This window comes from Triturus cristatus, chromosome 3_1 (genome assembly GCF_964204655.1).
Source record: "Triturus cristatus chromosome 3_1, aTriCri1.1, whole genome shotgun sequence".
In the NCBI taxonomy this organism is placed as follows: domain Eukaryota; kingdom Metazoa; phylum Chordata; class Amphibia; order Caudata; family Salamandridae; genus Triturus; species Triturus cristatus.
This window is the reverse complement of record NC_140583.1, coordinates 311999773-312023373: the sequence shown is the minus strand read 5'-3', so window position 1 is coordinate 312023373 and position 23601 is coordinate 311999773. Positions and strand designations below refer to the sequence as shown.

The 23601-nt window shown below is 42.6% G+C and overlaps 1 protein-coding gene across 1 annotated transcript in view; it reads left to right on the top strand.

Moving 5' to 3' along the window:
* OAZ2 (ornithine decarboxylase antizyme 2) overlaps nucleotides 1-23601 on the top strand; it is a 114669-nt gene that overhangs the window by 35288 nt on the left and 55780 nt on the right. The window contains 2 exon segments of the mRNA XM_085646139.1: nucleotides 20025-20100; nucleotides 20102-20182. Coding sequence (XP_085502265.1) covers nucleotides 20025-20100; nucleotides 20102-20182 — 157 coding nt within the window.

Genomic DNA, 23601 nt, shown 5'->3' with positions numbered 1-23601 from the left:
CTGCCAAATTTTGAGTAATTCTGTTCAGCCGTTCGGGCTGTAGCTCGTTCTAAAGGTCCTATGGAAAAATGCATGGGAAAAACGTGTTTTGGGACCCCCCTTTTATCTCAGCCCCCGCTTGACGGATCCCCCCGAGACTTTCAGGGTAGGAGCGGAGCGTAGCGCCCCACCTATTTTGAGAAATTCGCGAGGATTCGTCGACCGGCGCCAAAGTTATTCAAAATAGAATGTTGAGGTTTTCCTATGGAAACGTGGTCCTAACTATAACTACCTACTGGCGACCGCCAGTAGGTAATATATATATATATATATATATATATATATATATATATATATATATATATATATATATACCAGCCACAGTTCAAAGATTGCTGCGCACTCCAACCAGTATTCTTAGTTATTCAAATTTTTATTTGTTAGCAAACACGACAAAGTTACTGACAAACGCGTTTCAGCCTCCTGGCCTTCGTCAATGTCAGTGATTCCCTGCTCACACCCCCCATTTAAACACATCATTTCATTGGTTAGCAGGGTTTCCAATCAAAGCAAAAGAATATGTAACAGTGAAAAAGTGAAAATAGAAAACGGTCCTGCAGAGACTAAATACCGCTTTGGGGAAGTGTCAGCCATTTTAACATAGTGTTCCCTCACATTGAACAGAATGACAGTATCACATTAAATGCCACACTTTCACAGGAAAGACTAACGAAAAAGCAATAAATTCATTCCTCAAATGGAGTTTGGTCACAGTAGAGTTTTAGCCTGTCTCAGTAAATCCCATGCTGATCATTAGAGGTGATATGCCCCTATATGCTATCTGGAATTTATAAACCCCTTGAATAGGGTGGGCGTGTGAACAACTCTTGGAGTTCTTCCTTAAAAGATATCCTGGTGCGCAGCCACTTTGAGGACAAACCCCGGATTAAGCCATTGGCCACGGGCTTTTTTCCATGCATGAATTGCAAGGCCTGCAAGAATTGCAAAAAGGTCAAAGACTATTCCATTCCTGGAAAGAAGGACAGGAGGCCCATTGACAAGTTGCTGAACTGTAACTCCAACTTCGTGGTATACTGTTTAACCTGCCCCTGCGGGTTGCAGTATATTGGAAGCACGATACATCCGGCAAAAAAACGGGTATTAGAGCACAAACGAGCAATAACTAACAGGGATAGAACATACCCAGTTGCGAGGCATTTTGCCAACATGCACGAGGCTAGGAGTGACAAACTAACATACTTTTGTCTAGATCAGATTCAGCCAACTGAAAGAGGGGGAGACAGAGTGAAAACATTAAGACAGCTGGAGGCCAAACTCATAGTGGAACTGCGTACCAGGATCCCGGGGGGGGCTTAACCAGGAGGAGGAGTTGTGGTCATTTATCGGATGAAAAATAACATGGGTAGAAACAATGCGCTGTGCCTTTAGAGCTGAAAGACTGGGGGAAAAATTGACAGTCCTAGATAAAATACCGAAAGCAGAATAGACAACATAAATTTGAGTCTGCTCATACAGAGCTTTATTTCGAATGGATTGATATTTGATATTCCAACCACGTTGTTCACACGCCCACCCTATTCAAGGGGTTTATAAATTCCAGATAGCATATAGGGGCATATCACCTCTAATGATCAGCATGGGATTTACTGAGACAGGCTAAAACTCTACTGTGACCAAACTCCATTTGAGGAATGAATTTATTGCTTTTTCGTTAGTCTTTCCTGTGAAAGTGTGGCATTTAATGTGATACTGTCATTCTGTTCAATGTGAGGGAACACTATCACATTAAATGCCACACTTTCACAGGAAAGACTAACGAAAAAGCAATAAATTCATTCCTCAAATGGAGTTTGGTCACAGTAGAGTTTTAGCCTGTCTCAGTAAATCCCATGCTGATCATTAGAGGTGATATGCCCCTATATGCTATCTGGAATTTATAAACCCCTTGAATAGGGTGGGCGTGTGAACAACTCTTGGAGTTCTTCCTTAAAAGATATCCTGGTGCGCAGCCACTTTGAGGACAAACCCCGGATTAAGCCATTGGCCACGGGCTTTTTTCCATGCATGAATTGCAAGGCCTGCAAGAATTGCAAAAAGGTCAAAGACTATTCCATTCCTGGAAAGAAGGACAGGAGGCCCATTGACAAGTTGCTGAACTGTAACTCCAACTTCGTGGTATACTGTTTAACCTGCCCCTGCGGGTTGCAGTATATTGGAAGCACGATACATCCGGCAAAAAAACGGGTATTAGAGCACAAACGAGCAATAACTAACAGGGATAGAACATACCCAGTTGCGAGGCATTTTGCCAACATGCACGAGGCTAGGAGTGACAAACTAACATACTTTTGTCTAGATCAGATTCAGCCAACTGAAAGAGGGGGAGACAGAGTGAAAACATTAAGACAGCTGGAGGCCAAACTCATAGTGGAACTGCGTACCAGGATCCCGGGGGGGGCTTAACCAGGAGGAGGAGTTGTGGTCATTTATCGGATGAAAAATAACATGGGTAGAAACAATGCGCTGTGCCTTTAGAGCTGAAAGACTGGGGGAAAAATTGACAGTCCTAGATAAAATACCGAAAGCAGAATAGACAACATAAATTTGAGTCTGCTCATACAGAGCTTTATTTCGAATGGATTGATATTTGATATTCCAACCACGTTGTTCACACGCCCACCCTATTCAAGGGGTTTATAAATTCCAGATAGCATATAGGGGCATATCACCTCTAATGATCAGCATGGGATTTACTGAGACAGGCTAAAACTCTACTGTGACCAAACTCCATTTGAGGAATGAATTTATTGCTTTTTCGTTAGTCTTTCCTGTGAAAGTGTGGCATTTAATGTGATACTGTCATTCTGTTCAATGTGAGGGAACACTATGTTAAAATGGCTGACACTTCCCCAAAGCGGTATTTAGTCTCTGCAGGACCGTTTTCTATTTTCACTTTTTCACTGTTACATATTCTTTTGCTTTGATTGGAAACCCTGCTAACCAATGAAATGATGTGTTTAAATGGGGGGTGTGAGCAGGGAATCACTGACATTGACGAAGGCCAGGAGGCTGAAACGCGTTTGTCAGTAACTTTGTCGTGTTTGCTAACAAATAAAAATTTGAATAACTAAGAATACTGGTTGGAGTGCGCAGCAATCTTTGAACTGTGGCTGGCGTGAATTCGCGAGTTTTCGTCCTCGCGGCTGGTGCACCCGCTGTGTTGAGAGCAGGGGAGTTGACGGGAGAACGTGGTGAAAAAAAAAATATATATATATATATATATATATATATATATCCTACTGGCGGTCGCCAGTAGGTAGTTATAGTTAGGACCCTGTTTCCATAGGAAAACCGCAACATTCTATTTTGAATAACTTTGGCGCCGGTCGACGAATCCTCGCGAAATTTTCAAAATAGGTGGGGCGCTCCGCTCCTACCCTGAAAGTCTCGGGGGGATTCGTCAAGCGGGGGATGAGATAAAAGGGGGGTCCCAAAACGCGTTTTTCCCATGCATTTTTCCATAGGACCTTTAGACACAGCTACAGCCCGAACGGCTGAACAGAGTTCCTTGAAATTTGGCAGAGAGGTAGTCTACAGGTCAAGGAAGTGCCTTTTGTAGGTTTGGTGTAAATCTGTTCAGTAGATTCTGAGAAAATAGCCTTTAAATCAATATATATATCTGAGCCAGCTTACGGTGCGCTTACCGTACGCGATTCTGATTGGCTGTTAGATCTTAGTAAACATTCGAATCGGTTGAAACCAGGAAGCGGCGGCCGCCATTTTCTCTCTCAGACTCTGAGGGGGGGATGAAAAACAAAGAGAATAAACATGTAAAGGGACTGTTTAGACAGCTCCCAACCACCTCGGCTCGCTAAATGTGTCCCCACAGAACCCCCAAGGCCAAAAATTCATTTTTATTTTTTTACGAAAATTCGCCGATTACGCTTACCGTACGCGTACGGTAAAAAAATTAATAAAAAAAAAAATTAGCCACACTCTCCCCACCCCGTGTGCAAATGGTGGCCGAAGGGCACCATTTGTGCATGGAATATTATATATAATTTAAACTGAATATAAATGTGTCTCTTTCACAACGAAGCGCATATGTCCACCACGTGCGCACGGTGCGCGAAGCGCATCGAGCGTACATGGCCCATCCACTAACTGCGTAAAGTGGGCGCGCGGCGCACGGAACGAACTGCGTTAAGTGGGCGCGCACGCCACGAATGGCGTAAAGTAACTTAGCATTTAAAAAAACGTACAAATTCACTGAAAAAACCATAGGTTTCACACATGTTATAGTTAGCTGGACATTTCACTCGTAAAAAACCAATGAAATTCCCCCGTTATAGTTAGTGCAGGCAACTATAACTCACGTGACCGCAATCCTCTGCTGATGACATATGTGTCTTTATGAAAAAAAAATATTTGTAATATATGTATAGCTAAAATTTAATGGAAGAAGACATGGGCAAATAAGTGTCTAAATACAGTATTCGCATCAGCAGAGGATTGCGGTCACGTGAGTTATAGTTGCCTGCACTAACTATAACGGGGGAATTTCATTGGTTTTTTACGAGTGAAATGTCCAGCTAACTATAACATGTGTGAAACCTATGGTTTTTTCAGTGAATATATATAATATATATATATATACACACACTGGAAAAAAACCATAGGTTTCAGGGCTGTTATAGTTAGCTGGACACTTCACTCGTACAAAACCATTGAAATTCCTCTGTTGTAGTTAGTTCTGCTAACTATAACTCGCGCGCCCGCAATCCACTGCTGATGTCACATTACATCATTCATGACCTAGTCAGTGACATCACTGATGACATCTCAAAATGGAATCTTCACTCATGATGCTATTTGAAAATTCAGCTGTCATCTGTGCAGCCACAGAGCAAACCATCTTGTACTACCTGAGGAAGGCGAAGCTGAAACGGTGTAGTGGAAATATTTTTGTTCTTTGGTGAATCTATCGGATTTATTTATATATATATCTACCGTGACTTCATGGCGAGACCAGATCATTGAATTGGCGTCCCTGGTACCGCAGGACTTGATTCAATGCGGTGAGGCGTCTGGGGGCCGGGGAGAAGAGTTTATGCAACAAAGGCGCCAGGATATTTTAAAACTGCACCTATTCACGCCTCTTTTGTTACCAGCACTCACCACGTGGTCAAAGAAGTCGAACTCCAAAGCTTACCTAGTCTGCCAAGATGTTGCACCCTGGGAACTGTAGTCCGGAGATGGAGGCTGCAGAGATGCTTTGAGTAATTTGACTCGGCTGGGCTCCAGCCAATCGGAGCACGATGTAACCTTCAAAGAGCGTTTTGTTGCAGGGAACTGGTAATTGGGGCCTATGATTAAGGCACAACCTGCCGAAACTCGTCATGGCACAACCTTGCTGCATTAAACAAATCTTCCTGGTACCCCGCTGTGTCCCTCCGGATTTCTTCTGTGTGGAGTAACCCTTCCTTTGGATATGTGTGTCCTTAAACAAGGGTCATTTGGAGACCGAGCCCGTTGTCAGTTGGTGCATAACGCCTGAAAAGCCCAAGAAACCGGCAATTCAATAGTCCATATAGATTCCAAGTAAACGCACACTCCGAGTTTAGTTTGCAAAACTTGCCAACTATTTATATATTTAGCTATGTTACTTGCTATTGAATAAAAAAAATTGTGTGGATGGGAGAAAAGCCGAAGGACCAAAACACCTGAGTTCAGGTCCTTGCTAATTTTCATTTTACACTTTTTCAAGTAGAGCCTTGACTGTCTCAGGATTCATTAATGAAGCAACTTCAAATCATTTTTTGACATGGTGTTAGTGGAAAACTTTTGCAATAATGAAAAAAGTGTATGTAGCGGCACGTTAGAGGAATCTTCATAGGTTTTACTTTGGTGTGCTCAGTGCTTTGGTGTGAGCATGGGGTTTCCCTTTTAGTGTAAATCTGTTTTTCTCCATGTGAAATGGGCACCACCACTTCTTAGCGAGATGAAGCATTTTTCCCATCATAGATGAAAACTGAAGCCTTCTGATTATGCAAGCAAAACTGGAACACCCACACCTCAATTTATTTGCCGTCCCGCTTTTTAAAAAAAATACTTAGGATATACAATGAAGAAAAATATTTTGATGGTGTCCTCCCATCAAGGCGTGCATTTAGTCTTCCGAGCAAGCATTGACAAATCAAATAGATCTTGCCTTTTGGCTGCTGGTGCAGCCCCATTGGCTTTGCTATTGCTGGGTAGCATTACCAAAAATAAATGCAGTTGATCATTGCTGCATCGCCAAAGAGCGTAAGAAGAAGGACCCTTCATTGTAAATGCCTGCATGCGCAACTCTGCCTCTTGATGCTACGGCAGCCCATTGTGATCACAGATGAGCACGCTTTTATTACTATGCATGTGTGTATACTGCATGACGCGCCAGATGCCAATTTTGGAGCAAATAAAATTAATTTAAAAGTAAGTGACTGCCTGGCAGCAAATGGCATCTTCCAGGTACACTCAACGTTTTGTTTTAATAACTTTGTGACAGAATTGATGTGGGAGATGTCAACACTGAAAGTTGGAACCAACAGGGAGTCCATAAGGGAGCAACAGAGAAGCTTGAAGTGGCAAATAATAAACAAATGTAAATAAGAAACAAAAAAAGCCAGTAAGGGATGGTAGAAGCAATGGACGTGGTGGGTGGGCGTTGGGGGGGGTGTAGTGCACGGGTTGCAATTATTTGGGTGGGGAAACAGCACATGAATAGAGCGAGAAAGCACAGGCACTTCCATGTACTACTGAAATTCAAATAAAGTCGTTCTGTGAGTTTAGGCAATAGAAAGATACAAGTTATCCAATCTGAAGAACGGTAAAAGATCTGGTGTAGGGAAGGGACAATACAAGAGGAAGGCAAGCTCTCAAATAACAAGCATTGGCAAAGCCAGTAGGTTTTCTCTTATGTAAGATATATTCTATTGCCTTTGTCAACGCTTGTATTGATATTGTTTTAAAGTATTCAGGGAATATCGACTTCCAGATTATGTGATTGAAGTGCTTTTCTATTACTTACACTTGTTTTTTTCTGTTAGGAGATGAGGGGTGGGTAAAGCAACGGAGCTGGAACGGGTGGTGGGTTTCAAAATTAGCAGTTGGTTAAAAACCATGGCGGTGGATGGGGGGAGGAGGGTGGGGGGGGGGTTTAACACAGCAAATGAATGTTGAAGGCAGAGCTGACGGACTTGAACTATTCAAGTGTGAGTAGGCTCTCGGAGATCAGGTGGTGGTGCTTTTACAAGGACTGAATGTATATGGTTGCTTTACAGAAGGGAACACTGTTTTGCCAAGAGGTATTTCCTCACAAGCTGAACTCGCATAATGAAATAATCCTTCCAAAAATATTAGGATGGAAGGGGCTAAAGCAAAGGCTTCCGGAGGTTTCAGTCAATTCTAAAAGAAGATTCTTCTCTTAAATTGCACGAAGATAAAATAAACTGGATACCTTCACTCAACACCATGACCATTTTTTGGTGGCTTCTTTTTGAAAAGATAAATAAATATTTGCAACTTGGAGACAACACTTCCACTACCTGAAGCATGGTAGTAAAACCACCTGTATCCACTTCCAAAACCAGGAAGGTTGGAACCAGAGGCACCGGCTGCTAAATTCATCAATGGAGGATAATGATACACTCCACTCTGCTTGAGAACTGTACGTCTAGGCAGCATTGCCGAGTGCATGCCTTAAACCCTCTTCTAATCTGTTTTTAAAAATGCCCATTTACTAAAACTTATCAATATGTGCTGTACAATCCCAAACATGGTGTAGACAATTATCATTTGTATGACTTCCGTAAAGTTTCTCAAGACAGTCTATGCTTACTGCCAGTGGTGGGTTAAAATGTAATGTATTTAACCTCAAAATTCAATATAGTAAATGTTTATCCAAAAGAGCAAAATAAATTAAGGTTTCATACAGATCACAGTAGCCAGAAGCAATGGAGTAAACACAAACTGCCACAACATGCATACAGAATAATACATTCATTTTAAGTGGCAGGATTAAAAGGCACCGTAGTTGTGGAAATGTCCTCCTCGTGCTCAGTCAGTCCAGTACAAACCACCGAGGTATTAGCAGGTAAATGTAACAATTTTAGGATGGGAACGGACATATTACACATGGAAAATGTATTAAAAAAGCTAACCACCTACTTTTTTGGGTGGTTCTTATTCATGCCTCCTCCTTGGACTTCCGGAAGCGGGTTCGAGTCTCTGCGTCTGCTCAACATCCTGGGCAAATCACTTAATCCCCCAGTGTGTAATAGAAAAAAAACCTTCTCAGAATAAAGGTGTCTACATGCAATGTAAATAGTGGGCACGGGAGATGGCTGAAGCAGTGGATGGGTAAAATGAGAGCAGGGAGGAGGAAGTGGTGGGTTAAAAGCAAGGGTTTGTTAAAAACAGCAAGGGGTGGTGGGTTAACAAGCTGGGGAGGACAGAAGACCGACAGCAGACTCACTCGTAGGGAGTGATCGATGACAAATGAAGTATCTCCAAAGTGCGTAGCCAGTGGAAGGACACTGGCCACTAGGCAATGGGCAGTGACCGGAAGCTGTACTTGGGCCAATCTCCACGTCATGGCATGGACAGGCAAAACCGAGCAGGAAGCCTGGGAAGTAAAAGCCGACAAAGTGCTGACCAGTTATGAGCACGTAAATTAGTGCAACGTTGGAATTAACAAATGGTAAGTGAAGATAAGTATTGGAAGGCTTTATGCCCCTTTTAAGATTTGTTTTTTCTTTAAAATTATAAGGGATTTTGCAAGCAGTGTGCAGTAGAAAACTAAAAGCCAAACCATTAAGAGTGACTATTCAGCCAGCCAATAGTAGCAATGGGCTGACCTAAAGTCCTCTGTAAATCTTGCATTGCCCACAACAGGCTGCTAAAAGCTGTAGGCGAGACTTAAAAATATTTGTATCAATTAACGTAATTGGAATGTTTGGTTTGAGGATATCCTGAAAAGAAAATGGTCTTTCATGTGGGTCCACAAATGTAAATTAATCTAGACTCTGGTTTAAAATGCACACGTAAAAACGCTGGTCCTCTAGGCTGCAAAATCAGTTCGCCAAATATTTAAAATGCATCCGAGAATATTTTAAATGTAGTATTTGGTCTGTCCCGTGGAGTGTCCCGAGTGTAAGCACACCCAGGACAAGTGTTTTTTTATTATATAATGTGATCCGTCCCTGCACTTGTTCTCGTAAGTCTTTATTGCTCAAGCGAAAGCAAGGCTCGAACAATTGAGACTATGTTTTTCTTTTATAAATCGTTGCTCTTTTACTTAATAGAACCCCCTTTGCTTCAATTTTGACCATCTTATTGATGGAGAACTGTCATTTAGATCTTGTGATGGTATGTGGTGAAAGTGTTATGAGAGGTAAGTACTTTCCTGTGAAACTATAATGTCTTAAAGTGGTAACATAGTAAAGAGAATTTAAACTGAGTAGATGTCTGTTTAAGTCATTAAACTGAAAAAGACGAAATTGACTTCTCCATGTGATAAGATGGCCGCGGCAGCATACATATACAATCTGCATGTAACAATTTCAAACTCCACTGGGGCAAGCTGAACCTTTCATCTTTCAGACATTGATTAAATGAGTCTCCGAGATGCCATGGCAACAAATGTACTTAATAACCGCATACCAGCCGAATGTGCATTTCTACTGTGTGGGGGAAATGAACCTCCCTCATAGTTTCAGTGCCTCTGGCTTCCAAATGAGATGTAGGGGACTGGATATCCCGTTTTGCCCTCAAGTGCTGTGGCTGCTTAATTCTATCGCCTTTTGAATTTTATTCTTTGTGGACCTGGGTTATGATTACAGTTCAGTTACCTTATGCTCATACTCACTACCCAAAGATGTTCGAATATGCTCCTTTGTCTTGTGTCCCTGTTCAATGAATGGGAAAGAGGTTTGGCGATCTATAGGTGTTTAAGGGATTCTGTTCCACTAGGGCAGATTGGGTGGAGCATTTCAAGGGAATCTGGTGTTATTTAGTCAATCAGTCCATGCCTACACACCCATCAAGACGTGAGCTTTCCTACCCAAATGCTGGACTGCAAAATTTATCAGGAGGGCTGATTCTCCAAGCCGAAGTTCTCAACTGGATAGCTTCTCCAGTCTTCTGCCCACCTTAGAACAGTGCTTATGTTGATCCGGTGGTCGCTGTTGTGGCCCACTCATTTCTCGGGACTGGCACTTATTTTTCCCCGATAGATTTTTACCAAGAAATGACCACCGTGGTTGGGGAGGGGGGAAGAAGGGGGAGACAAACCAACGTGACAAAAAGGAGCAAGCAAGAACCTGCAAGAGTGGGAGAAGACAATGTGGGGTATTAAAGAGGCATGAGATGGAACCAGGACTATGCAGCCTTGGTATTTGGCACACCGAGCTACAGTATCGCCAGCCACCGGCTACTGAGAAACTTAAGGCCCCAGCACTTATTCTTTTATAAATTAAGCACTGCTTGAGAGGCTTTCATGCAAACCCCTATCCTGTATACTTCCAAGGGATAGCTTTACTTTATGGCTGGTTGGTCCATAATTTTTAACATGTTTTCTGTTGTCAATGTCCGTCTTATTACATCGAGTAAGTACTGTGCTTTTCGTAATCTATGTAGGATTAATAGACTAAGAACAATTCCTTTTATTTTGGTATTGTAATTAGTCTTTAAACTTCCATTGGTGTCAGTTTGTAGCAGTACACCCCGCATTTGTTTTTCATTAAACAACATTCTCCCTTTGTATTGTTTTGAAAGGGGAAGTTCAACACATAAATAAACTAAGCAAACTATTTAAAAAAACATTTTTCTAAAGCAAGAGATTAAAGCTATTCTAGTTCCTTGTCATCACACTAAACACACTAGCTTCAAAGGGTAATGCAATATTTCCCTGGCATGCTTTTTTATTTTAACAAAACTTCTTTTTACATGTTATACCCAGTTTTAAAACAGTTAGAAAAGGGAAGTGAGGTAATATCTGCTGGAGTATCCAGTAAAAAATCATGTATTCTTTGTTATTGTAATGCACAATTTCATAAATACTTTTCTTACTGGGAAAACACTGCTTTAAGTGAATGTTTTACAATAATTCGGTTGGATCAGTCTCATTAAACATCCTACATAAAACGCTTTTCGAAATGAGAGCAGACTCCTAGTGTCAAAAATGACCAATTTGGTGGCACATGTTGTAAACCATAATTGTACTGTTTATGTAGTAAAGTAAAAGTTATTAGTCTGTCACCTTCACAATGCAAACCAGGATTCTCACCAAGGGGCTGGAGATGCGGAATCTGCTCAGTGTAATTAGATGAGTGGGTGTGGCTTGACCGCATGAGTTGCGTATCTGGTTTTTTTTTTTTTTTTTTTTTTTGAAACCTTCAAGAATATATTTAGCATACCCAGTTGACATAACATGGCACATTTATTCATTATGGCTCTTCTTTACAGCATCAACAGCTTCTTTTTCCTTCTCATATTAGGCTCAGCAATTCACAGCTGCTTCATCATACTTTTCCCCATACTTATAAAACATTAATTATTTTGGGTTACCTACACCATTGTGTGTTCCGCAATGTAGTTACCGTACTCCTATACAGATATGCTTGCCCCTGCTTGCCAATGTGTACCATTCAATATTGCCATCTCAATTTATTTTGCTTGATCTGATTCACCATTCTCTACTCCTGTTTCTTTGCTCATTAGGTACGCTTGGTACAGACCCCCAGTAATTTTTGTCTCCTTTTGGGAGGCAGTAGCTCGCTGTAAAACCCTGACTGCGTGTTGCATTACAATAAGCCTGTGTGCCAGTCTTCTGTTTTTGGGGTTTGGCCTTTCCCGCATTTTAAAGCCACCCGTCTTTTTGTTAGCAGTAGGCCAATATCCACCAGAGGTCTGATGGGTTTTCAAGCCCCAAATCCTAACCCAATAGTGCCATTTTCGGGTCCGGTTCTATGGTTGTTCCTGTGATAATACTTAGTTCCTGAAATATTTTAACCCAGTACTCATTTATCCCAGGGCATAACCAGTTTAACGAGTTGCGCATTTTCTTACCCAAGATGGTGGCTTGAGGACACTCAAAGCGCACTGATTTGTTGACTTGACATTTTGAGTGACTTGGAGAACCTGCAACAAATGAGGTCCAGTCCCTTGAAGGTCCAGTGTCTGAGCTGTGACTGGTCAATATATGTAATCCTTGTAAAGCTAGCTGGGCTACAAGAGTTGGGTCCGAATTGGAAGGCAAGGCTTGGACAAAGATGAAGGTGTGATTGGTTAACTTCATCTCTTGTTAGTTGGCTTTAGATTGGCAAGTTTCCATCATCCAAGTCATCTTATTTGTCACCTTGAGAGATTAGAGCCTTACATCAAAGACGTATGTTTCCCAGCTTTGCAGTGTTTCTCAGCTTTGCCATCTGCAAAGACTGCTGTAGGTGCTTGGGCATCTTAGGAGGAGCAGGCAATAGAAAGGAGGTTGTGAGTAGCACCAGTAAGCAACTAAAACTTATTGGTTTGGTTGGCTCTGGTCACTATGGGCAAAGTCAAACTGCTGTTGCCAATGGGTGAGTGGCCTATGGCTTTGAACCATGAAGCCGACCTGCTGCAAAATATCATGTGATGGAACCACAAGTCAAGTGCTACAATGGGGTACTTAGTTGTCAATAAAACGACAATTTAGGGCTTATTACCTGTGCAGGACTTCCATGTTTTGCAGCTAATAACCCAGTTCTTACCGTCGCCAATAAGGAGTTCTGTGTTCTGAATCCCAGCGAGCTCAGGATTCCCATCAGTTAATCTCCCTTACACTGAAGGTTCACTTAGTACAAACTATGAAGGACGGAGTGCTTGACTTATTCACAGTCACTGGCTATTAGCGGTGTCTCATTTCAGCCATCCTTATATTTATATTTTTTTAAGCTTTCCTGTTCCATTACAGACTGCCACCAGCCATATTAACATGTCTTGTCCCTGGTTCAAAAGTTATGGTGTAGCTGAATTCCTATGTCATTGCCCCCTCTGAATGAGAACATGAGGAACCCTATCCAGGTTTGTCTAATATAGAACATTTATAGGCACTTCAAATTTCCCCCAACTTAAAATAATGGCTGTATATTTCAATTCTAAATTTGGCACCTTGTCTACTAGCCTCTGAGTCAGAGATCTACTGTATTTAAAGACAACACTTAAAAGAGTTAACTTTATTTTTATATGGATTCCATAAAACTATAAAATGTTGTGCAATTAATGAGAAAAATCCACCTGTTTACTGACCTTGAGTAAGATGTGTGATACTTGTAAACTGATACGAAGAATGTATTTGAGGTAAAAAGAGGATGTAAAAAATATTATGTAGGATGGCATTTTAATGTGCCAAACCATAAGCCAGATATGAGCATAGTTATTTGTTTTTGCCTCATTAACTTCTGAAAGTTAATTAATGGAAAAAATACATATGAAGGTATGGCGTGGCAACCTTGTCATTACTGGCTTGATAATCTAGTCTTACCACCATGGAAATAGGTTTTTGTGTTTTTCTGGATTGTTTTGCAAAAGATATTTTGACTTTGCAAATTTGTATATACTTTTAGTGATCTTAGCTCTGAAATATGATCTTATCCAGCCTGTTTATGATACTCCCTTTACTTTTTCTGAGCCTGTGCTGTGATGGATCGTGTTATATTTTGGAGGGATGCCCACCCATGTGGAGCGTACCCAAAATGGAGGGCAGAGGTTTCTGCACTAGTTTACCGATTAACTGAGCTGTAGTGTGGAAGAGGTGATTTAGAGTAAGTGACAGGGTCTATATATAGATGTATCCATTGACCCTACCTATTGGGCTAATACACTTGGTAAAGAAATCCTACTGCTGAGACTCATTGTTTTTCTTTCAGATGTTCATAGGCCCCTACCCTTTTTCACCATAGCATCTTTTCTGTGTTCTTATTTCAAAGAGTTGAGTTCCCATATGTATTTCTCCTTCTCTTCATTATTGCCTAGCACACTTCTCCATAGAGATGAACAGGGAATTTAAGCAGTGGCACCAGGTCTACATTCTCATCTGCTTTTTATATTGTTTTACCTGTTTTGTGCATTGAAAGGTTGATGTTTTTGAATGATTAGCATCACAAGACCCTCTTGAAAGTAAAGGCAAATGTACTCCTACAGTCTACTCTCAGACCGTTCTTTTGCCACACTGTAACCTCTTGCCAGTCCTCTTCCACCTCACCTCACTCCCCCAAACTTTCTCAAGATTTTTTTCCAGAATATTACATAAATATCTTTGGGCCACTCTTGACATGCTGCAGGAAGGAACATACCTCTTTGACACTAACCAGAATGTCTAAACGCTAGTTCTTGGTTGGTGTCTGGCCTTCAACCACATATGTGCCTTCTTTTGGGAAATCGGTTTGTGGTGTCTGGTTACTGCCTTTTTTGGGGTCCCTTTCTTTTTCTACCACTGTTATTCTGTAAAGTGATATTAACTTCTCCTCCCTCCTCTGTACCCTCTACAAAGAGGAAATCTCTTTGATTGGATTGCTTTGTTGCCTCTCACCTCCTAGCTCCTGATTAGATGGTTTTCCTCCCTATGTGTTTATCCAGGCCATGAGCATTTAGGTCTCGCATTGTGTTGATTGTTTCAAATCCCCACACTAAGGGCAGGAAATCGCTCTGGTACTCATGGGGCAGTAGAAGAGCTTCTCTTGCAGCTTGAGTTTTTTATTTTCTTTTGAAACATTCTTTTTTTTATTAAGTGACATGAAGTGCACAATGTGCACTGACATCACAAAAACTAAAAGCAGCTGGAGCCAAAAAGCTTCAGCTGTTTTTAGTACATCTCTAAATCTCAGCCTCCTGAGCACAGATATCTCCATTCCAACGGTTCCACTCCCTAATGGATGGATCTCCACAGAGGGAGGTCTTCAAAGGAGGAGAGAAACGCCCCTCCCAGCATACCCAATTGACCCCCTTCCTCCCAAGAGGACATTTTCAGTCTTTCTGCCCCCTCGGATGAAGGCGTGTTGGAGGGTGTACCCCCAGTCTGCCCATCCCGAGAGAGGGAGGCAGAAAGCATACAAGGCCCTAGGGAATATGCTATTTCACAAAAAGAATGGGGTGGCGGTGCCCTAACCAGACATCAGTCCGCATTCCACACCCCTAGTGCCAAAACAGTCTTTCTGCCCCTACTGGGGGAGGCAGCTAGAGGGGCCTTTAGTCATTATGCCCACCCTAGGTGTGGCAGAAAGCCCATCAATCACCAGAGAAAGCACTTGCTTACAAAAAAAAAATCTGGTGGCAGCTGGCCCGTACTTACATTTAGGCTGCATCGCCTGTCTCTGCACACATGTATCCCACTACGTCCCTTCGCTATCACCCTTGTCAAAGAGGCTTCCAGTGAAGGATGAAGCAGTGGTTCCAACCTGTGACCCTGTCTAATAACAGCTTTTTGTTGTTGTAAATCTGCACCAGGCACACCTAATTTAGGGGGCCTGTGGCACGGTGTAAATGGGAGCCATGCATCTGATGAATAATTCTAGCCCTATTAAAACAAGCATTGGCATAGCCAATAGGTGTCGCCTTTGGGACCTTTTAAGTGTTTAGCCATGCGACAGTTGCATAACTAAATACTTATAAGGTCCCAAAAGCGAGACCCATTGGCTATGCAAAGCGGCCGCGAAAGTGTTCGCGATCACGATCAAACATTAAAGCGGCCGTGAAAGTAATGGCGGTAAAGTGCAGCGCGTGTGCCCGCGCACATGCACTGTAGCTCTAGGCTGGCCTGGTAGCACTTTTTGGAGCCCTCTCAATAAGTCTTGCCAGACCAGCGCATGCGCTGGGTCAGGCGAGACCTAAAAAACAAGTGGAGCGGTCTGTCCTGACATCTACCCATACCCGCCTCCCCCACCCCGGACCAGAGTCCGTATTCTCTCTTCGGGGACAATGACCCGAATACTTCAGTCATCCCCATCACAAGTGAGAGGAAATTTGGATTCTATGGAAAAATGTTGATGGTTTCATGTTGAGGGCCTTTCATGTCAGGTGTGATAAACCCACCCTCATAAAATGGGCACCGTTTTAATCCAGATAAATTAGAATATAGAATAGTAAGTAGAACATTTGTTATCCGCTTGAATTTAAATACATTTTCGGCTTTCAAATGAAAGAACGTTTAAGAAGCACGTTTCAATCAAACACAATGACATCTACTATATTACCTGTAACCAGAGCCGGCTTTAACACTGGTGGCGCCCTGTGCGACAATGTTTGTTGGCGACCCCGCCCCCCCCCCTCCCCATGACCACCTCTGCCACGGATTCCTTCACCACCGCCATTTAACAATGCCCCTCAAGTCTCCAGAACCACTGTCTCTCAGATTAATTTAGTTTTATAGGATCACTCATACCAGTGTAAGGTGTCAGAGCACTTTACATCACTCTCATTGCACAGGGACAATCTTAGGTGTGTAAATCAGAGTATAGGAAATGTTACATCGGACAAGACTACAAGGTGTAGTCTAGGAGTGATGTCATTGATACTGGTAGGCAATGTAGTTTGAGTCCTTATTCTGGAGAAGCACAAATTCAGAATTTAAATGGAACACCATTGTCAGGGGTTCTCTTTAATAACCAGAATTGTTTTCTACCCTAATGAACCCTTTTGGCAGGATTAGGACCGTGAAAGACTGGGCAAAAAAAACATATAGCTCTAACATATACCTTGCTGTTTACAAGCAGCTCTTTAGAAGACCGTTAATAGCTCAATGTTCTATATTAGGATTTTGACTTACAAGTAACAAAAGGAGCTCTCTTACAGAAGCAGTAACCCACTGACCTGTTTACATTACATGCACTTTGTTATCTGCATGGTACACGTTCTTAGCAGCAGGCATTTTAACCCACTGCGCTACCTTTGGATGAGTCACGACTCCCACTAGACAAACCTCCGTCTCTTTCCAGGAAGACGATTAATCACCGAAGTTATCTTGACATTTTAATTCATGCCTGAAATTGCTGGAGGCCAGGAACGCGGCAGCAGGTGCTTTGTAAATGATATAGTTGCAAAAATGACGACCCCACCCAAAGTCCGCGCCCGGTGCGGTGGCACCCATCGCACCACCCTGCCTGTAACTCGGATTCAGAGCTGCACAAGATCTCCGATTCTTGAGGGCATTTAAAAAAATGTTTAGATTTCCAACGTGCCTATTTTTCATTCTTTGGATTTTACCTTCTACATTGGTGCTTGCATGGTACATAAGGGGAAAAAAAATTATAAGCTGCAGCTCGTTTGATGGCTCTAGCTGTTGTGTGTTTTTGGGCAACCGACATGCACTATATATCTCTGCGATTGAAACGACCTAACGATAGGTTATTGATGCAAAACGTTACAGATGAAAATCTTGGTGCCTAGTATTTTTTTTAACTACTTAATTTCAATGTTTGTTGATTTCAGTGATTAGTGTCTTTGGGAACACCATGAAGAATCTATACAAATGACCCCTTGCTGTATTTAGAATAAGGTCTTTTCAGAAATGTTAAGATTTTTGGGTTTACCCATGAGATTTATACCCCTTTTCCCCCACAAACTGCCAGTAGTCATAAACTGCAAAAATATGAAATGATGACGCCCACCTAGAAATGTATAACTCCCTATTCCTGAAAGCTCGAAATAGTGATTATTAGTACAAAAAGCTTTTTGTTCATTCCAGTGTTAGAAAGAAACACTTTCCTGCACACCTTCCCATTTCTCTGGGAAACAATTGCTACATTAATAGTTTTTTTGTTCCCTTCAGGGTTTTCAGATATTTCGGCATGTGAATCATACGACAAACGTAATTTAAAAAATATGATCAAGATCATTCCGTATGTTAAATAAAAGCGATTCTTCCATTTGGTTATATCACTGTACTGACATGGCATTTATTATGTGATAGTTTTTTTTTTTTTTTATTAAACCCATCGGCTAATCCGGTGTCATGTCATGTGGTCTAGGGTTATTTTACAGGTTATTAGAAATGGCCCAACAGTATATTTCAAGATGTTCTGTTGTGATGATGAAGGAAAAGGAAGCACATGGAGACGAAGAAATAGTGTGATCCTACTGGATTACTCGAAGTGGGAAAACAAGAATGATCCCAAACTTTGAGATTCATACTGTGCAAATTAGCCAGGTGGTGATTTGTTTCTCTCGTTTTACATCAAATGTAATGTTTTGTGTTTAATTTTTGGTAAACTGCCTAAACCAAAAATACACTCACTGTTTGTGTATGTATGTATATATAATATGAAGTATACACATCTTGCTGGAAGAAGTTTGGAAAGGAAAGGCTGGATATTCCTTTTTAAAGCGGATACCACTGGGTTCCTCTAACTTAAAGCTCCATATTTTAGGAGCAGCCGAATACTTTGACAAAGCATTTAAATCTATTAGTAAAGCAAAAGGTTTGGGTGATGAGTACCGATCTTTGCATCAATACAAGTGAAGTGTTGAGCTTGGCTGCTGACAGGTGTTTACATTGAAGTCAAACCCCGAGGGCCATTTGGGTTTTTCATTTACTTACTGGGGGCGGGTAGTTGGGGCGGCAGTTCAGATGGTCCCTCTTGGTCTTTGCTGTGAGTGTTCAGAGAGGAACGGTTTGAAAAACCCTTACGAATAATGTTCCTCTCTGAGCCCCTTCACAGAACACCATGGGGGTTCACTCTTGTCTGCAAAATCGAAATAACCAGTCGTACATGACCTACTGCCTGGTGCAGGGGGCGAGTGTTGGGCAGAAGAAGCTACATAATGCAATGGAAGAGGAGTGAGCCAGGCAACTGGTTGGAGTCTTCAGTGGTTCCCCAGCTCTTTCTCTCCGCCCTCTTGTGGCTCCATGTTGCTTCCCCCTTCGTTTGCAGCATCTTTGCACTTCCTCATGGGGTGCTCTGCTGCACTCTTGAAGCTCTTGGACCAACTGTCCAGTATATCCACGATGCTCTGTCCCTGGCAAACCCTCACTACCCTTCCCCCCCCCCTCCTAAACCACCACACAGCATGGTACTCTGACTCTCTCCCACTGCGATCGTTTCTTTCTCTTTACGCCCCCTCCATCTGTCACTCTCTACATACTCTGCGAATTAAACTCGTATCATTCCTTACTATTCGCAAACTCCATCCCAGTGCTTTACATGGAAACCCAAAAGAGCAGGTACTCGCAGTCCCAGAGTACCTACCTGTTTGGTACTGACCAGTGCTGTCACTCTTCCATTAAATGCATTGCACCCCTGCTGAGGAGTGCTGGCTCTCCCGCTCATCTTTTGCAAGTAAATGTACACGTGCCAGACACAAGCCATAAAACTCAGCCGTGTGTCCGCATTACTTCAATATATGACGCTCAGGCTCAGCCTTGTGTTCGACTCCAGTTTGGACTTGCTCAGTTTTTTTCATGTCTAATATTGTGACCCCGCCTGTCCAGCATGGTCTCAGCTACACACTGTGTGCAGGCCGCGGCCTTGGTGTTGAGGCGCGTGCAGGCTGCAGCGTTCTGTTTATGTTCCTTTCCACATGCGGACTGTTCACTGAAACCGGAAGCTGTGCACGTTCCCGACGTGCCAGACAGCACTGCGTGACGAGCGGAGATTCAGGTTTCAGGAGCGCATTCTTAGTTAAAGCCCTTCCTCTTCCACACATCCAAGCAAGTGCGAGAGTACAGTTCGCCCCCGTCCCTCAGTAATGAGCACTCCTCTTCACCACGTCGCTCTGAAAGGAGAAACCCACTCCTGAGGGCATGTTGAGGTAGCGTGCAGTCAGGGAGACGTCTATTTCTAGATGTTTATTTGAAAACATGTTCCGTCTCATCATGTGCTTCTAGGCCTTCCGCTGGGGGGGCACTGAACCTTCTTTATGCTCTGCTCTCTTCCAAAAATATACTGCATATTAAGTTGCTGGAGGAACAGACCAGGTCGGTGCACTAACTTGCCTTTCTCTTTTGTGTCTTGCAGTAGTATATCACCTTTGAGTAACTGTCCCCAGCTTCAATGCTGCAGGCACATCGTTCCCGGGCCTCTGTGGTGCTCCTGATGCCCCTCACCCACTGTTGAAGATCCCCGGTGGGCGAGGGGACAGCAGGGATCCTGCTCTCCCAGCTGTGATATATAAGGTAAGCTCAACAAGTGCATATTAATCACTCAAAATGTCACACTTTTGTGGACCAAATATAGCTAGATTAAGACTGCCTCAGTAAATGTAAATTACATTTGGTGCTGTACCTTCTACTAAATATATTGGAATTATGATTTGGGCGGATTTTATTGCATCTGGTAAATTTCAAGTACGATAAAATCTGCATCTTCCTGATAAGTGTCAGCAGGTCCAACCTGATATTTATTGTGGCTAAAAAGGCCAGTAAATAGCCAATACATGCAGATTTGATGGGGTAAGCATCATAAACTGCATGTTAGCACCCAGTTTCTTGGACAAAACTCCAGTTCTCAACATACTGGTATCGTGTGTGAAGAATTATTGCACAGGGCACCTGAGGCCCAGAGTGGGTTGTGGGTCAGCCATTGCTTGTTTGATGTCCCCCTAGCATTTAGTGTCAACCTATGGTAGTAATGCACATATGTACATTCTGTACTCTACTCTGCTTATTTGCACATGGTTTTAATCTCTAGTCGATACTCTTGACTTCAGTCACAATCTGCCCTTGTACTTTGACCTCCCCTCTTTCACAAGGTTGCAAGACGTTGGCTGTTTCTTGTACTTTTAATAGGACTGTTTCACAATGCTTTTATAACTTTTAATCACACATGTAAGGTTTGCTACAAAAAGCTGCCACAGAAGAGACCTTCCACGGCATACTACGTACCATTTAATTGCACATCCATTTGCGCTGCTGGTGGTGGTTCTTCTGTGGGTTTTTTTACCAATCACTGCTGTGCACGGTGCGATTTCTAATTCTAATCTCACATGGAAGGTTTTACTTGCACGTGTTCAATGACCAATCTGTACGAGAGATCTACATTGTGCCCTTTGTAAAGTTTTTTTATTTTTTAATCATTTTTGAAATATGAAACTTCCACTTTTTTTTTTTTTTTTTACTGTATGCAGTACTATATAAAGTTAAATCACAATTGCAGTGGTTGAAGATTTGCAATGATTTAATTAATCTTGCAAACCTATTAATTCAATCATTTTACAAAGTACTCTATCTCCGGCACCAGAGCTGAGCAACTCCATGGCTCTAACAAAGGATACTGAGATGGGCAGTGTCTACTGTACACCACCCAATCTGTGCTCGATCACTGTAATTTGCTTCCAGGTAGCAGAGTTGAGTCACCAGTGACGTGCTGCCCGTCTCCACGGATCCTGGAGATGCTAATTATGTACAGTTCTAAGGATGAATGGTAACTACCTTCAATCGAAAAATGTATTTTAAGATGAAGAAAACCCCATCCTAAAATGGCTACTGTTTATCCATATAACTGTAGAGAGCTCTGGTTGCCATGTTACTTAGAGATAGGCAGCTATTCGCTGACGTGAAGAAAGATCGCACGTGGCGAGAGAGCAAGGCAATTGGCTACTTGTAGCATTGCCTGTAGAACAGTGGTTGACTCCCCTGCTAGGACGTAATGCTAGCTGTCCTTTTTAGGTCTCGCCTGACCCAGCGCATGCGCTGGTCTGGCGAGACTTATTGAGAGGGCTCAAAAAAAGTGCTACCAGGCCAGCCTAGAGCTACAGTGCATGTGCGCGGGCACGCGCGCCGCTCTTGACCGCGATTACATTCACTTTCGCGGCCGCTTTGATGTTTGATCGTGATCGGATCGCAATCACTTTCACTTTCGCGGCCACATGGCCGCCTTGCATAGCCAATAGGTCTCGCTTTTGGGACCTTATAAGTATTTAGTTACGCAAATGTTGCATGGCTAAACACTTATAAGGTCCCAAAGGCGAGACCTATTGGCTATGCCAATGCTTGTTTCCTCTGGCATTGCTGTAGTGAAGTGTGGGGAGCCGGGAGACATTGAAGTCTCTATCATTTCTGCTTTCTTGCTCCACCTGTATAGCTGGTAACCTGCTATGCCCGTCTTAAGTGTAGATTTTCATGGACCCCATAATTCCCACGCCTTTGCTGGTGCTGATGGGGGAGGTGGTGTGAGGGAGGGTGCTACATCCCTGCACACTGGCTTTGAGCTTGCCAGCAAGCTGCCATGTGAGCCAAAGAGCTGTCTTTATTCTAAAACCTGCAAATGCATGCTTTAGCATGTTGCACCCAACCTTGTTTTGCCAGTGCTCGTTTCAGAGGCGATCTGACGGACGTAGAACAAAAGTTATTGCTGTTTTCCCAGCCAACAATATGATCTCTGGCTACAGGATGCCATCTACTAAATCAAGTAATGTAGGGAAAAGGAGTTACGGGAAGGTTGATTCAGGAGAAGTAATGTCCTGTCAACTTGTTCAGGATGGCAGTGCTCAAGTGTTAATATAGATACCATCCCTTATGTGCGAGTACCATCCCTTATGTGTGAGACTAGAGTTTTCTACAATTTCCCAGCGTCCATGAAACAGTTTGCACTTCCATTGTGTTATAAAGTTTCTCTGGCAAAAAAAAATCACATTTTCTTTATTTCCTCTTCCCGTTTATCTTGAAGTACTGTTTCCTTTATTTACCGCTCTAGAACAGGACAATCAACAGCAGTCTATGTTCCCACTAAACTTGACACGTAGGTGAGCATAGTCTGCCTAGTTTGGACTAACACTTAGCAATGGTGGAAAATCAGTTGCCATAGCAGTTCCTTTCTAGGCCTAGACCAATCATTCTGGATAATGACATGGCAAATCAATAGTTTTATTCCTCTTTATGCTTTCTATTTCTTAGCCGGATGAAATCTCTTGAAGGTGAGATCTGCCTTTTCTACAGTTTTGGCAGTTTCACCTGTTGAAAGTGCGAATAATAATTCATGCATTTTCCTGCTCAGACTGCTGAATAAACTATCGTTGTTTTAACACTTTTGTGTCTAACTGGACAAGGATGAAAAACAGATTCATGTGGTCTAAAAAGACCTCCCCCCCCCCCCCCCCCCCGTATTTTAAATGCAGTGGGTCGATCACAGTACATGGGTTCCAAATATCGCAGCTGTCTTTACTTTTGTAGTTAAATGTAGGTCAAAGTCAAACATGCTTGCGATACTGTTTTCCCTTCCCTGAGTTTGGGGTTCTTGAACAGGGTGATGCACAGGAAATTGATGTTACAGTGTTCCATTCCAAGTCTCATGGGCCCCTCGAATCTACAGCCTCTTGCTGCACTCTGTATCTGCGTCTCGTCCCTGACACTCACCCTGCATGCCTTTCTATCAACATCCAAGACTGCACTAAAGGAGTCTGCCCAGTGTGCGCCTGTCAGTCCTATTGGTGCCATGAATTTATGGTTAGCCTGGTGCTGCTCTTTGTTCATCAGTTAAATGAGCACACCAAGCTGAAGATGGAAAAGCGTCATTTTCATGGCATCCGCAGATGCCCCAACCATTTTGCAGAGTTTACCTCCTGGAAAACAAGGGTTGAGCATGGTCCTCCTATGTA